Source organism: Danio aesculapii, chromosome 6 (genome assembly GCF_903798145.1).
Source record: "Danio aesculapii chromosome 6, fDanAes4.1, whole genome shotgun sequence".
NCBI classification, from domain to species: domain Eukaryota; kingdom Metazoa; phylum Chordata; class Actinopteri; order Cypriniformes; family Danionidae; genus Danio; species Danio aesculapii.
Window position 1 is genome coordinate 1,110,119 of NC_079440.1, and position 16,173 is coordinate 1,126,291.

The following is a 16,173-nucleotide window of genomic DNA, read 5'->3' on the forward strand; positions in this document are numbered from 1 at the left end:
TATATGTCAGCGCACTTAACCACTAGGCTATTGGCGCTGACCATAATATACATTTACCTGAATAATAAATTGTTCTGTTTTGAATTATTCAAACAGAGTTCATGTTATTATCTCTAGTAGATTACGTTAAGTCCATAACACCACGAGCCCCTGTACAGGTTAGTAGCGGACTAAAACACTAGACGGAGCAGCGTGACATGCTATACGATGTTCTTAGAGCTCCGACTAACACATTGGCATTACTTCAAGCATATTTAGACTGTGAAAGGCTATCTAAGGGGATAGACCTTCATCTCTATACTTATAATACTATTTAAATCGTACAGTGATTACTCAAAGTTACTAATAGTTTAAGCAGATTGGCCTGCTTTATTCTATAGTAATGATCATGGTGTGGTTAAATAGCTTTGTTTAGATTTAGCAGATCTATGAGGACCACACAACAGATATCCTAATCTGAGTAAGTAGAGTTCTGCCTTTAGGATAGCGGTCAATCGCCTCTGTTTAGTGACCAAGACTGACATGCTTGTGCTTAAGAGACTGTATACTCGGCCTGTATAGACTCAGGAAGGTATAGGAATCCGAATGAACGAGAATAATATACTACAATGACTCGAAGAGAATAAGAGAAGTAAAATAAACGTATCAATGTTTTGTAATAGGAGTCAGATAAAACGAGGATAAGTATATTAATATTCTAAACCACCTCATATTCAGATTGGAGTCAGATTTAAAGTAAAGCAACAATGTGCACTGAAAAGACCGAACATGCAGTGAACCTTCGTCCACCAGTAGACACTGTCATTGGACTAACTGGCTGACCTTACAGGGACTAAGCCGAAAAGAGAATGAATGAATGAATGATTGAATGAATGAATGAATGAATGAATGAATAGCTCTGCTGCTCTGAGGTGTGATGCTGAAGTGATCATACTGAACTCACCGCCGTCCTTTACCATCTCTTCTACTTTCACCATAGGGTTTGTGTAGCCGTCACACCACACCTCCTGTTGCAGGATGGCCACTGATATCAGATGTTTCTACAGGACAAGAGAAAGAGGTGAGCCTGTTGATCATGTGAGCTTTGAAGAAGACCTATTTGACCATTTATACAGAATGTATAATCCATCTCGAGTGTGTGTGTGTGTTTGAGTTTGAGCTGAGAATAACACACAGCTACTGTTCTCCAACTCTCTGAAACTGACCCCTTCAGACTTTGATCCTAGTCGAGGTGTTTTGGTGTCTGTCGCTTTAAATGCAGATGAGATTGTGCTCTTTTCAGAAGAGGGCGGAGCTATTAGCTGTGTTGTGAGTGCTGGTCAGGGCTCTGTTCTTCGTACCTCGCTCAAATGATCTAAGATGATTTGGCAGATCCTGGATCTGTTCATCTTGATAACTGATCTCTGAATAATTTGGTTTTTCAAACAAGTTGGTGAATCAGATTAAAATGTCTGGATGAACTGATCTGAGATCTGTGTGTGTTGTGAAGGACAGATCTATCGATTCTCGAAATCATGATCAGCAATGCAGTGATTGGCTGACGGCACACCAGCGTAATGACATCATCTGATTAATATTCAATTATCCATGTGAGCTTAATTACATGGAATTCCTTGTAAACGGTTTATTAAATATAACTCTCCACATTTGTTGTGAGCTGCAGGCTTTACGTCAAGAGTATTCATCATGTATTCCAATGCAGATCAATGTGCATTTAGAGAAGATTTTCTTTATTATAGTAGCCCAGGCCTACTCAAGGTTTTTAATCAGCGTAAGGAATAACTGTATACATTAATTTTGCATCAAAAAAGCATTTTGATATCGGTAAAGGTGTCAATCGCCAGCATATTAGCGGTCTAAACACATGCATGACTGCATAAATTATTAGGCCTATCCTTTGTTTTTGTTTTTTAAAAAGTCAAATATTGTGCATGTACCTGTTTGTATCTAAAGTTCATATCAATACATTTTCTCTTTGATCCACCAGGTGGCAGTCTTTGTACTTTTATTGTGCAGATTGCATAATTTTATTCAAATATATTTTTTAACCTGATATATATATTACGGTGGTCGAGAAATGCAAAACAACATTACAAAGTGCGAAACACTTTAATAAAGCTCGAGACAAATTTACATTTTAAAAACATTTGTACTTTATTATAAGACACAATTACAAAGGAAAAACTATTTCACCAAGGACGAAACACATTTACATTTTAGACAAAAATAAACAAGACACAGTTATACATATAACAAGACTTGCGTTTACATGTTTCTACATACTCTCACGCTGATATGTTCTCAGAATAGCTCTAATATGTTTATCACAGTTGGTCAAACATGATTTTTACAGTTGTAGAGCAGGGATGGGCAAACTGGATCCTGGAGGGCCGGTGTCCTGCATAGTTTTGCTCCAACCCTAATCAAACACACCTGCTTGTAGCTTTCTAGTGATCTTGAAGACACTAATTAGGGTGTTCAGGTGTGTTTGATTAGTGTTGGAGCAAAACTCTGCAGGGGCACCGGCCCTCCAGGATCAAGTTTGCCCATGCCTGTTGTAGACTCATGGTAACCTGTGTCTACAAAGTCACACAACAGCTGATATTTCCCAGTGTGTGGGACATTCCCTTTCCGTAAGGAGTCTGTCATTGTACATTAGTTTTGGGACTTGTAAAAGTGTTTTGCGTTTTGTTCATTTTTGTCTGAAATGTAAATGTGTTTCGTCCTTGGTGAAATCGTTTCTCCTGTGTAATTGTGTCTTATAATAAGGTAAAAATGTTTTTCTAAATGTAAATTTGTCTCGAGCTCTGTTAAAGTGTTTCACACTTTGTAATGTTTTGCACTTCCCTGGTCACTGTAACATATATAAAGTTAAAAATATATATTTACTATTTTCCCAAGTGTGTTTAACTACTGTAAGAAACATACTTTCAGCATTATCTTAGCTTGAACTGACCCAAACTAATCCTGTTTATATGAAATGAGCCTGCTCCCGAGCAGGTTTGAGCTACCAGAACTGCTGCTATGACAACAACTCTCAGATGAGTTTTGAAGAACGAAACGATCCTGGATCGTGTCAAATCGTCAATAACCAAATCCAGCTAATTGAGTAATCCACGTACGAAGAACAGACCCCAGGTGTGCATGTGTGATTCAGTGTGAGTGTGAGCTTCATGCTTCTGTCAGTCTATGTCGCTCCTGTCGCTGCTTCATCTAAAACTCCACATCTATAATCCTCTTAGTCTATGCTGACATTATCTTCAGCAGCTCAAACACTCTAATGGCTAATGGACAGACGGCTGCTTCTCACTCAGGGCTGCTGTTTATGCTAATGAGATGGAGAGATGTGCACTAGTGGGCGGGGCTTTCCCCCTCTGATGACACGTACAAAGGGAGAATGTCAATCAAAGTGTTTCATTCATCAGGTCTGATTATAAAAGGGACTCACCCGGAAAACCACACCGGCCCTGCGGATGTGCGGTTGTTCTGGGTCTGCAAGCATCTGCGTTTTCATCCTGCAATCAAAATGAATCAAATTACATCCCATTTAGATCCAACAACCAAAAACACAACCGTATGATTTTAGATTTCAGCTTATTCATCAGCGGTCACCACAGCAGAATGAACCGACAACTGTTCCAGCATGTATTTTACACAGCGGATGCCCTTCCGGCCGCAACCCATCACTGGGAAACACCCATACACATTCATTCACACACACACTCATACACTACGGCCAGTTTAGTTGATCAATTCCCCTATAGCGCATGTGTTTGCACTGTGGGGGAAACCGGAGAAACCCACACCAACACGGGGAGAACATGCAAACTCCACTCAGAAACAACACGTACTTGGTTTTACTTGAGCTCTTCTTTACGGTGATTTTCAGAAAGCAGCGGGTCTCAGGCTGCACAGCATCCCTGATGATCAACGCTGACGTGTTCCACACACACATGACACTGTGTGTGAAATTATTCTGACACACCAGACCTGCAGAAACACACACACACACACACACACCTAAGAAATGCACGCTTATATGTAAAGCCCTTCTAAAGTCTTTTCTGCACAGATTAAGGTCTTATTTGCACAAAAATTGAATAACACATCCATATTTGACTTATATTTCTGGCAAACCAGCGTGTGTTGGAGTGTATGCTCAACACAAACACTCAAGTGTGTGTGATCTTACTTTGATCTGCCTGAGCTGATGATAAGAAGCACATCAAAGCCACCATTATCATCATCATCCTCATCATCGTCATCATCAGACTCTGCATGACGGTGTTTTCCTCATAGCAACATAAGGAGATCTGAGAGAGAGAGAGACACACAGATAATGTCAGTGCTATGAATGTTCACACACGTTCTTTTTTAATCACACTACTTTTTTTTAAGTTGGCGGTTCATTCCGCTGTGGTGACCCCTGATAAATAAGGGACTAAGCCGAAGTCCCTAATTTATTTATTTAAGTCTAAATTTTTATGTTGTTTTGTTTCTATTATGATGTTATGCTATCTATTATTTTGATATTTCAAGCTTTGGCAACACCAATAACGCAATTCTCAATTAGAAAATTTGGGTTTCCTCCAGGTGCTCCAGTTTCCCCCACAGTCCAAACACATGCGCTATAGGGGAACTGATCAACTAAACTGGCCGTAGTGTATGAGTGTGTGTGTATGTGTGTGTGTGTGTGAATGAGTGTGTATGGGTGTTTCCCAGTGCTGGGTTGCAGCTGGAAGGGCATCCGCTGTGTAAAACACATGCTGGAATAGTTGGCGGTTCATTCCGCTGTGGCGACCCCTGATATATAAAGGGAGTAAGCTGAAGGAAAAGGAATGATGATGAACTGTGTGTGTGTGTGTATGTGAGTGTAGCGCAGTGCAGACGGTGACAAATAAAGCATCTGTGCTGATCTCTCTTCCCCAAAGCTTCAGACAGTGTGAGCAACAGGTGGAAAAACCCAGATCGAGAACACACACACATCATCATCATCATCATCATCATCATCCCCCACAGACATGACGAGAAACGCCTGAACTCTCCACCATGGAGACCGACAGCACATTCAGCTCAGTTTCAGCTCAAAGCTGCTGTATATTGAGCTGACAGTGATTCCAGCGCATCATCAACACATTTCTGCTGCCAGTGTTCAACAGAGAGGAACACACTGAAGTAAAGAGCATGTGAAATAATCCTCAACACAGTGTATTTAAGAGCCAACAGTTCATGATCCAATAATCAAAAACAGGAATGAAACGCACATCAGCTCATTTTCTGAAATAACCATCAATAAAATAAAACTTCAGTGAATAATTAGATTTATTATATGATTTATTATCAGTAAAATGAAGAAATGAATCAGCGTCTGACATCTACATGTGACTGAACAAACTCACACTGATATATCAGAAGACTACAGGATGATGAAGGTCAGGATTCTGTCTGTTCTTCACCTCATTTCTCTCCATTTATTATATTATTATTAACTGAGCAAGTGTAAGTGTGTGTGAGACACGTGTGTGTGTGTAGATGCAGAATGAATGAATAATGAAAGCGTGTTACATACGTGTGTGTAGAGCCGCCGCTCCAGCGCTGAGACTGTCACACTGCTGAACTCCTGTTCCTGTGTGAGAGCCACAACACACGCATAGGGTTAAACACACACACACACACACACACACACACACATAAAGAGGTCAGGGATATAACCTGAGCTGCGCTGTTTTGGTGACATTTACGCTGACAGGAAGTGAGAAGCATGTAGGAGGAAAAGCAGACACACACACACACACACACACAGCCCTGTCCAGCATTCACATAAGATGATACATTTGTGTGTGTGTGTGCGTGTGTGTGTGTGTGTGTGTGTGTGTGTGTGTGTGTGTGTGCGTGTGTGTGTGTGTGTGTGTGTGTGTGTGTGTGTGTGTGTGTGTGTGTGTGTGTGTTTGGGTTTCACATTTCTGAGAAGCTTCACAGAAAACCACAGTTGTGGTTATGAACCTCTTTACTGCTCTATCTATCTATCTATCCATCTATCCATCTATCCATCTATCTATTTATCTATCTATCTATCTATCTATCTATCTATCTATCTATCTATCTATCTATCTATCTATCTATCTATCTATCTATCTATCTATCTATCTATCTGTCCATCCATCCATCTATCTATTCAACATCCATCCAGCTAATTCTGTTGGTGTTGTTCATGAGCTGGTGTGTTTGAGTGTGTGTGTGTGTGTGTGTGTGCGCACGCTGATAAAGACTATGGATAAACACACACACACACATACACAGGGGCTGCACCTGCTGCTGACCTCAGATCAGTGTGAAAAACAGCGCGGTTTCAGGTGTGTGTTGCTCTCATTTCACTCTTTCAGAAAAACAAAACTCCATTAGCCGTAATTCTGTCTCGTATCAGCGGATCAGCGCTTTTATTTCTGTGTGTTATTATCACTACTGGGGGACTAAAGACACACATCGCTCTTCTCATATCCTGATGACAACCATCCACTGTTGAAGACGATCATTCACCCTCCTGCAAATGATTAACTATTAGAGTGAACTAGATTTAATTAGACCTAAAAGTATAGATTTTATTTTAGTGTCATTAAATAAACGATTTAAAAAGGTCTCAGTGATGTCACACTGTCGCCTCACAGCAAGAAGGTCGCTGGTTCGAGTCGTAGCTGCGTCAAGTTGGCATTTCTATGTGGAGTTTGCATGTTCTCCCCGTGTTGGTGTGGGTTTCCTCCGGGTGCTCCGGTTTCCCCCACAGTCCAAACACATGCGCTATAGGGGAATTGATCAACTAAACTAGCTGTAGTGTATGGGTGTTTCCCAGTACTGGGTTGGGGCTGGAACTGCATAAAACATATGCTGGATAAGTTGGCGGTTCATTCTGCTGTGGTAACCTCTGATAAATAAGGGAAGCTGAAGGAAGATGTATCGTTATATCTTAAGAATTATCATTATAACAATACTCATCAGTAATGGTGCATATTTTTCCAGAGTCGTGCTGCCCTATGATATATACAGCTGAAGTCAGAATTATTAGCCTCCTGTTTATTTTTCCCCCAATTTCTGTTTAACAGAGAGCAGATTTCTCCAACACATTACTAATAATAATAGTGTTAATAACTCATCTCTAATAACTGATTTCTTTTCTCTTTGTCATGATGACAGTAAATAATATTAGACTAGATATTCTTCAAGACACTTCTATTCAGCTTAAAGTGACATTTAAAGGCTTCACTAGGTTAATTAGGGTAACTAGGCAGGTTAGGGGAATTAGGCAAGTTACTGTATAATGATGGTTTGTTCTGGAGACTATCAGAAACAAAATATAGCTTAAAGGGGCTAATAATATTGAGCTTAAAATGGTGTTTAAACAATTAAAAACTGCTTTTATTCTGGCCGAAATAAAACAAATAAAACTTTCTCCAGAAGAACAAATATTATCAGACATACTGTGAACATTTCCTCAATCTGTTCAACATCATTTGGGAAATATTTATAAAAGAATTAAAGGGGGGCTAATAATTCTGCCTTCAGCTGTATATGCATGCAGAATGAGTCTTAATATTCATTCATAAGAACTGTCATGCAGGTGTCGACACGCTCGAGCTCATCTTCCACCAGTTTCCTCTTCAGAGCATCCATATTCTCAGAAAAACAGACATGATTCATCATCACACACATTATTAGCAGAGAGCGGATGGCATCATGTAGTTTGCTGAAGTGTGTGTGATACTATAACTCTTCAACAGCGCATTCAACATCTATATCTGATATCTTTATCTTTAACCTTGATTAGGTTCAGTGTTTAGGGAAAAAATAACAACACAAGTGACATCTGTTACTTTATTAAGCAAGAACTTTAATCCACAGCAAAAGTAAAGGGATAATTATTATATTTAAGAGTGCTGTGAAGTTAAGTGAAGTATTTTAGATTATTACAGTCTTAAAGATACATCTCATCTGGTTTATTCCGCTGTTGGGAGCTCTAATAAATAAGGGACTAAGACGAAGGAAAATGAATGACTGAAATAGGGATCTAGTGTCATTCAGAGTGAGTATGAACTGTCCATCTTTAAAACAGAAGCTCTCGAGGCTCTTGTTGATCATAATCAATAAAGATATTTTATTCCTGTCAGGATTATCCTGCTTCAATATATCTGAAGTCAGCATGAAAATCATATTAAAATAGTCTGATTACAGCACCATAATTGTGTAATCTCATAGTTGATATTTTTATGTCCATCATCAGCATCTGAGTCACTAACATGAGGAATAATGCAGATCTCTGAATATTAAATAAAGAGCCAAAGCTCTGACACATTTCCTCTTCCACCGCTTTAATATTCTCAGAAAAACCAGAGCTTTCATCAGTTTAGACAGTTTATTTATTCATCAGGGGTCACCACAGCAGAATGAACCGCCAACATTTCCTCCTCCACCGCTTTAATATTCTCAGAAAAACCAGACGTTTCATCAGTTTTGACATCATTATTAGCTGGGTCTGAATGACATCATTAATTATTAAAAGATGACAGATTATTATAACTCTAGTTTTTATATATTCATATGTTCACTTCAGCTCAACTCAGCTTTGCTTGTGTTGCTCTCTTCACAATAATTATTCTTACAAAGCAGCTTTGTGAAATGTGTTATTATATTACATTCATCCATTCATTTTCTTTCAGCTCAGTCCCTTATTCATCAGGGGTCACCACAGCGGAATGAACCACCAACTATTCCAGCATGTTTTACACAGCGGATGCCCTTCCAGCTACAACCCAGTACTGGGAAACACCCATACACACTCACACACACACACACACACTCATACACTACAGCCAGTTTAGTTGATCAGTTCCCCTATAGTGCATGTGTTTGGACTGTGGGGGAAACCGGAGCACCCGGAGGAAACCCACACCAACACGGGGAGAACATGCAAACTATAAACATAAATATATATATATATATTTTAAGTTACATAATGAAAAATACTTTTGGTTACTCATAAACTGATTACACTGTAAAAAAATAAAAAAATATTTATATTTATTATTTTCCAGTGTATTTCCGGTGGTGAACTGCTCTGTTCAGTGATTTTTGCTAAAGTTTTAGAGGATTGAAACAATATAATAAATAATCTAAAGAGAATTAAGTCTGTATTATAAGAGGAAAGATGTACTGGCAGTTTATTACTTGGTTTTTGTATGGTAATTTACACCACCCCAGACAATATAGCACTGCAAACTATTATAAATAAAATAAGAACGATAGAAAAGATCAAGATCCCAATGCAATTAAAAAACATGAATAAATAATAATAATAATAAAACATTAATTACAAAATATGAACAATTGTTAATGAACAGATGTTTTTAACAGTGTATATTAAGCAGAACTCAATCCGAATGAGTTCTGAATGAGTTAACTCTATTTTTGTGTTAACTGTAATGCTTTAATTAAATTGATTATATTTAACTCTTTTTGTATTTAACAGACAAGAGAATGTAAAGATTTTAAAGAGATTATACAAACCAGTGCACAATTATTTATAACAGTAGCTAAAAACTATTCATTCCATTGAAAGATTTCATGTGTAAAGTTTGATTCAACATCATCCAGCACTTCCAACACACACTAAATAATGTGATACTCTGTCAAATGATGGAAAAATGACCTCCAAACTGGTTATTCTGAGGATTGTGGTGAAATATAAAGCTTTAAGTGTTACGAAACACATTTAAGAGAGGCTTTTCAAGAGAGTTTCTAATTGCTAACACACACATATTATATTATTGTGCATATTGGAGATGCTCTCGAACTCGATTATCAGCTTATGAAAGTATGCGATGTGTGAAGTTAGACACTTGCTGCTCTGAGGGCTATCACCATTCACTTTCAGAGCGTCGTCTCAACTAATATCAGCCTTTCAGTTCTGATCCAAACCAACAGATTCAAGCGAAACTGAAACACAGAGACACTTTCACAGCTTCACTCTTGTATTTATATATTGAAGAAACGTCACCTTCATAAACTGCACTGTGATCATCATACACACACGTTAAAAGGACAGCCCCCCCCCACCCCAAATATATTATTTACTCTTCAAACCTTCATGAGTTTCTTCACACTATTGAAGTCAATGGTTACTGATTTCCAACATTCTTCAAAATATCTTCTTTTGTGTTGAAAACTCATGAAGGTTTATAACCATTGAGGGAGAGTAAATAGGGAGTAAATGTTCATTTGTGGGTGATCTGTGTCTTTAAATGCTGCAGGTCCAGCAGATGATCAATAACGCTCCATCAGTGCTGCTCTATTGTGATTTACTGATCAGATCCAATCACAGCAACCCTGCTGAACCCAGAGTAACCTCTGTACAGATCGAGCTTAAGAGCGGTCTGAGACGGCCAGGAGAGATACAGGAGATCTGCAGATTAAGGGCGGAAAAAACATGTGGCTTTACCACACACACACACACACACATATACACACACTGAACACAAACACACACTAAACACACATGCATATAGTTCACTCACACACACACACTGAACACACACACACAGACGCACATATACACACACTGAACACATACACACACTAAACACACACGCATATAGTTCACACACACACACACTGAACACACACATGCAAATGCTGAACACACAAACAGTGCACAAACACACACAAATGTTGGTAAAGCGATCATTCCAGAGACACACTTCATCATACTTTAATAATTCTATCTAAAAACACTGTGAGCTTTTAATATCAGGGTCATCTGAAGGGCCTCAGAACAGAGATGGAAACACAGCAAAATATGACAACTGTGGGTGTAAATAATGAAGGTCAAACCACACACACACACACAAATATACACATGCAAACGCACACACACACACACTTAAACACACACAAAAATAAACATGTACACATAATTATAAATATGCACAAACATGCGCACACAGATTGGACATATACACTCATGCAAATGCGCGCACACATGTATAAACGCACAAATTTTTATATGCACACACATAAACGCACAATATAACCATGCTCACACACGCACACACATAAACACAAATATAAACACGCACACACATAAACACATAAATATAAACATGCTCAGGCACGCACACACATAAACACAAATATAAACACGCACACATATAAACACAAATATAAACACGCACACACATTAACACAAATATAAACACGCACACACATAAGCACAAATATAAACACGCACACACATAAGCACAAACATAACAATGCACACACATAAACACAAATATAAACACGCACACACATAAGCACAAATATAAACACGCACACACATAAGCACAAACATATAAACATGCACATACACATGCACACACAGGCATAAACACACACACAAATAAACATGCAAATGCACTCATAAACACACAAATATAAAAATGCACACACAGACATAAACACACACATATAAAATGCAAATGCACACATAAACACACACAATATAAACATGCACACACAGACATAAACACACATAAATACAAACTTGCACACACACATAAACACACAATTATTAACCAGCACATACACACACACACACTCACACACACATAAACATTCAAATGCACATATAAACACGCACAAATATAAAAATGCGCACACACACACACACACACACACACATAAACACACATTTATTAACCTGCACGCACACATAATCAGACAGACACATAAAGACGGCACACTCTCACACACACACAACACATTTTCATGAGCTCTGGTTAAAATAAAGGATGTTTCTTCAGTTTAATCAGTCTAATGCAGTTCTACTGTAAATATATTGATCCTTCACGTTACGGTGGCCCTTATTTAGGTGTATTTACTTCTCAGAAAATAATCCCAATCAGATTTCCCCCCTGATTTCAGACAATGTCATCCAGCGTAACGATAATTTCCAAAAACTCCTGACAGCCATATTTACAACACAAATCATTTGCTGACAGATGAAGAGACTCAGATTTTGCTCATATTTTGAGCAAGTCATTCAAAACATTAAGAAAACACTTTATTTTCCTTCACTCTAATATGGCTGCTGAGTTTAGGAAATCATTATTGTAGAATTCAATGCAGATATAAACATGACATGATTTGGCTTTTACCTGTATGCGTGTATATATATATATATATATATATATATATATATATATATATATATATATATATATATATATATATATATATATATATATATATATATATGTGTGTGTGTGTGTGTGATATGTATATATATATATATATATATATATATATATATGTATATATATATATATATATATATATATATATATATATATATATATATATATATATATAGTGAGAGCCTCTTATTTAAATATTTTTAAGTGATGTTTAACAAAGTGGGGAACTTTTCACAGTATTTTCTATCATATTTTTCTGTTTTTCTTTGTTTTTCTGAGGTTGGAATAATAGCATTAAAAAAAACATTATTAAGGTCCACTTTATCAGCCCCCTTAAGAATTATTATTTCAATTTTCAACCACAGTCCAATAACTTAACATAACTTGCCCAATTAAACTTTAAAATTGAACTTGAAGCTGAATATATCTTACAAAATAATAAAATATTATGTAGTCATCATGGCAAACACTAAAGTATTTAGTTATTCGTAAGTCAACTCATTAAACTATCTTTACAAATATGTTAAACAACTCTTGGGACATTTTTTAATGGTGCGGCCAATCATTTTGACTAGATATATATATATATATATATATATGTAGTCCATTTTAATGAAGCTGCTGATAAGAGCGACTATCTTGTTTCTTCCTGGAATCACACAAATATCTAAGCCACACAAACACACTTAAACACACACACACACACACACACACACACACATTACGAGAAAAGAGCCGCTACATCCTCCTTCACCCACACCTCTTCTGTCACATCCTTCTGCTCTTTTTCCATCACCTAATCAAACACCATCACCATCATTATCCTCTATCTTCATCTTCATCAGCTCTACACCACCCAATCACCCACATGATCGCTTATCGATTAATAACCCCCCACCCCCCACCCCCCTATCAGCAGCAGTGGATGATTGACTGACCTTCGTGGCTCTTCTTCATCTCCTGATCACTGATTCTCTGATCACTGGATCCTCACACTGGGGAAAAGACTGAAGCTGATACACTCTTTCCTTTTTCATTCTGCCTGTTTCTGAGTTCTGGTTTGAGAGAATGGAGTGTAAAACCCTCTGCGGTTTCTCTCTCGCTTCTGTCGAAACCACAGACTAAAAATCCCCTGGTTTTCTTTCCTTAAACTTCCATCTCTCTTCTTCTTCTTCTTCTTCTTCGGTGATGTCACAAATAATAAACACTATATTTAAAGTAATAGGGGTTTTGAAACGTACTATAGTAAAGTAGCTACTGGAAATAATCTGTAGTGGTAAATGTATTGTATAGGCCTAGAAACACACCGACTGTAATAATCAAATAACCCAATATCTGTATGTATTTTACTTCTATATTTGGACAGATCTTGCACACTCCAAGAACATCTCCTCCTACTTTAGAGACATTTCAGACGTCATTGAAACCCACTTATTTTTCTTTAGCTTTTAATTAATCATGTGTTTGGACATGTGTTGTAGATTGTAGGCGTTTAGGCTGTTTGCATGTGTTTGTAGGCTACAGCACTTTAAAAGTGCTTTAGAAATGAAGTTAAGTTGAGTTATATGCCTATTTAATGCATTACACGTTACTAAAGTAAACAAAGTGTATTTATAACAGTTTTCAGTTTACCACAGTTAATAGCATTCATTAAGAATGTGTTTAAAATAGGCTGTTACGAGTTAAAACACTAGTATTTATTAAGTTACTACAGTATTTTTTCATATGGGAACCTTCGTTAGCATTTTATAATAACTTTCAGCACTTTAAAACATGGAAAAACATGTCAAACGTTGATTAGAAAAGCTCTCTTCACATATTTAAATCCCTAATTTTTTATTAATATCATTGTTATTATCTTTAGATGCTACATATATTAGTATTTTAAGCACACAGAACGGAGCGCGCGCTCGGTGGTTTATCTTCTGTGGATCTGAATCTCACTGCGCGCTCTGGTGGCGACGCGAGAAAACACGCGCATGCGCTGTGTAGTTTTAATCATTCGCCTCTTGATGACCTTCCAAACTCAAATGTTTATTATCAGTTTCTTAATGAATATTATACAACAGCATACACATCTAAAATTAGGTATTGCCTTGTCAGACAACAGACAAAATCATTCAATGTTTATTTAAATTTATATGTGCTAGATTTTCATTTTATGAAATATAAGAGCTAAAGATATAGCTAACGACAACTGAAAAACAACAAACAGACATAAAAAAAAAACAATTTAAAAGTTGCATTTAAGCTTTGTGTAGTTTAGTTTAAATTAAATGTATTAATCTTCACAAACTGTAATCTTTAAAGTCTGAAATTAAACGTTGATGCATACATGTAGCATGAAAATAAATAACCTATGTACCACACTATTTGTTAATATATTAACATATATTATTAAAGAAGACTAGGCGACGCAGTGGCGCAGTAGGTAGTGCTGTCGCCTCACAGCACAGGTCGCTGGTTCGAGCCTGGGTCAGTGTGTGTTTCTGTGTGGAGTTTGCATGTTCTCCCCGTGTTGGTGTGGGTTTCCTCCGGGTGCTCCGGTTTCCCCCACAGTCCAAACACATGCGGTACAGGTGAATTGGGAAGGCTAAATTGTCCGTAGTGTATGTGTGTGTGAATAAGAGTGCATGTGTTTCCCAGTGATGGGTTGCGGCTGGAAAGTCATCCGCTGCATAAAACAAATGCTGCATAAGTTGGTGGTTCATTTCGCTGTGGCGACCCCAGATTAATAAAGAGACTAAGCTGAAAAGAAACTGAATGAATGAATTAAAGAAGACTTTAGGTCATATCTTTAGTCAGTTTGCTTCCTATATATTGACTTATGAACCTTTAGACTTGAAAACAAATTACTGAGAAATTCACTATTATCAAAAAAAATTTAGTGTTGTTGTTGTTGTGATTATTATTATTATTATTATTATTCATTAACTGGTATTATTAGTCTTATTATTATTTTGTAAAAATGAATTAAAAAGTATTTGAGATCCATGGAAGTTGCATTCTTAAGTATTGCTAAACCAGTTTTTGCTCCTCAAATTCACATTTAGACTGTTCTCTTCAACTTGTTCCTTACATTTTCTTTACTTTGTCCTAATAAATCCTCAAATTTACCCTAGTTAAAGCTGCACAAATGTTTAAGCTATACATCTGCAAACAACCAGTTAGAATATCAGAATACATACATTTGCTGTATTTGTCAAGCGGACAGACTCCAGCTGTGTGTCCTGGTCATTTAGTTTTGAACTATATTGAGAAATGTAATGTTTCCTCTGTTTGGACATTTGTGTGTCAAAGGTTCCGACTGATGGTCAGGGGATTGAGGCGTTGCAACACAGTCAAAAACCCTGAATATCATGAATAAAAATCACAAGATGTTTATAATCACGAGTCTCGAGTCATGTTGAGCGTTTGAGTTTAGTCTGAATGTTCTAATGAGTCGAAAAGCTTTGCTAACAACGCCAAAGGAACAGCAGTGTGAATAAAATGGTCAAACTTCTGTGTTTGCTTGAGTAGAAACTCTGAAGATGTTTGAAATAATTTAAGGACGTGAAACCTACACATAGAAGTAGTTTAAATTGTTATTTAACTTTAATTATACGCCGTTTTAACTTCAGAAGTGTTTAAGATATGGCTATGCAGCCTGATTGGTTTTCTGTGTGGCTGACTGTCAAAGTTAGAAACTCATTGCTAGCTGCTAGCATGTTATAACACATTACTAGCAGTTTTTGCCATGTTGCCAGCATGTTTAGCTCAGATGTGTCTAATTTGGTGGTTATATCTGAAATCTCATGTAGTAATACATCTTAAATTCCTGTATTAGTAGTTTAAAGTTGTTATCTTTGTATATAAACCAATGAAGCCTAAGCTAAATCTGAATTTGAGGATTGTTGTGTCACGTGACTGGGTTGGCTCGGGTGGAAGCGGAACTGTGTGGCTGCAGCTCGTG

At 37.3% G+C, this 16,173-nt stretch overlaps 1 protein-coding gene across 1 annotated transcript in view; it reads right to left on the reverse strand.

Moving 5' to 3' along the window:
- Window positions 1-13,384, reverse strand: part of LOC130230328 (interleukin-2 receptor subunit beta) — a 19,905-nt gene extending 6,521 nt beyond the window's left edge. The window contains exons 1-6 of the mRNA XM_056459290.1: window positions 13,160-13,384; window positions 5,570-5,626; window positions 4,193-4,313; window positions 3,852-3,990; window positions 3,449-3,515; window positions 944-1,040 (exon numbers count right to left, since the gene is read on the reverse strand). Of these exons, the coding sequence (XP_056315265.1) occupies window positions 944-1,040; window positions 3,449-3,515; window positions 3,852-3,990; window positions 4,193-4,280 (391 nt within the window). The 5' untranslated portion in view covers window positions 4,281-4,313; window positions 5,570-5,626; window positions 13,160-13,384. The remainder of the gene's footprint in view (window positions 1-943; window positions 1,041-3,448; window positions 3,516-3,851; window positions 3,991-4,192; window positions 4,314-5,569; window positions 5,627-13,159) is intronic.
- Between the last annotated feature and the right edge of the window lie 2,789 nt (window positions 13,385-16,173).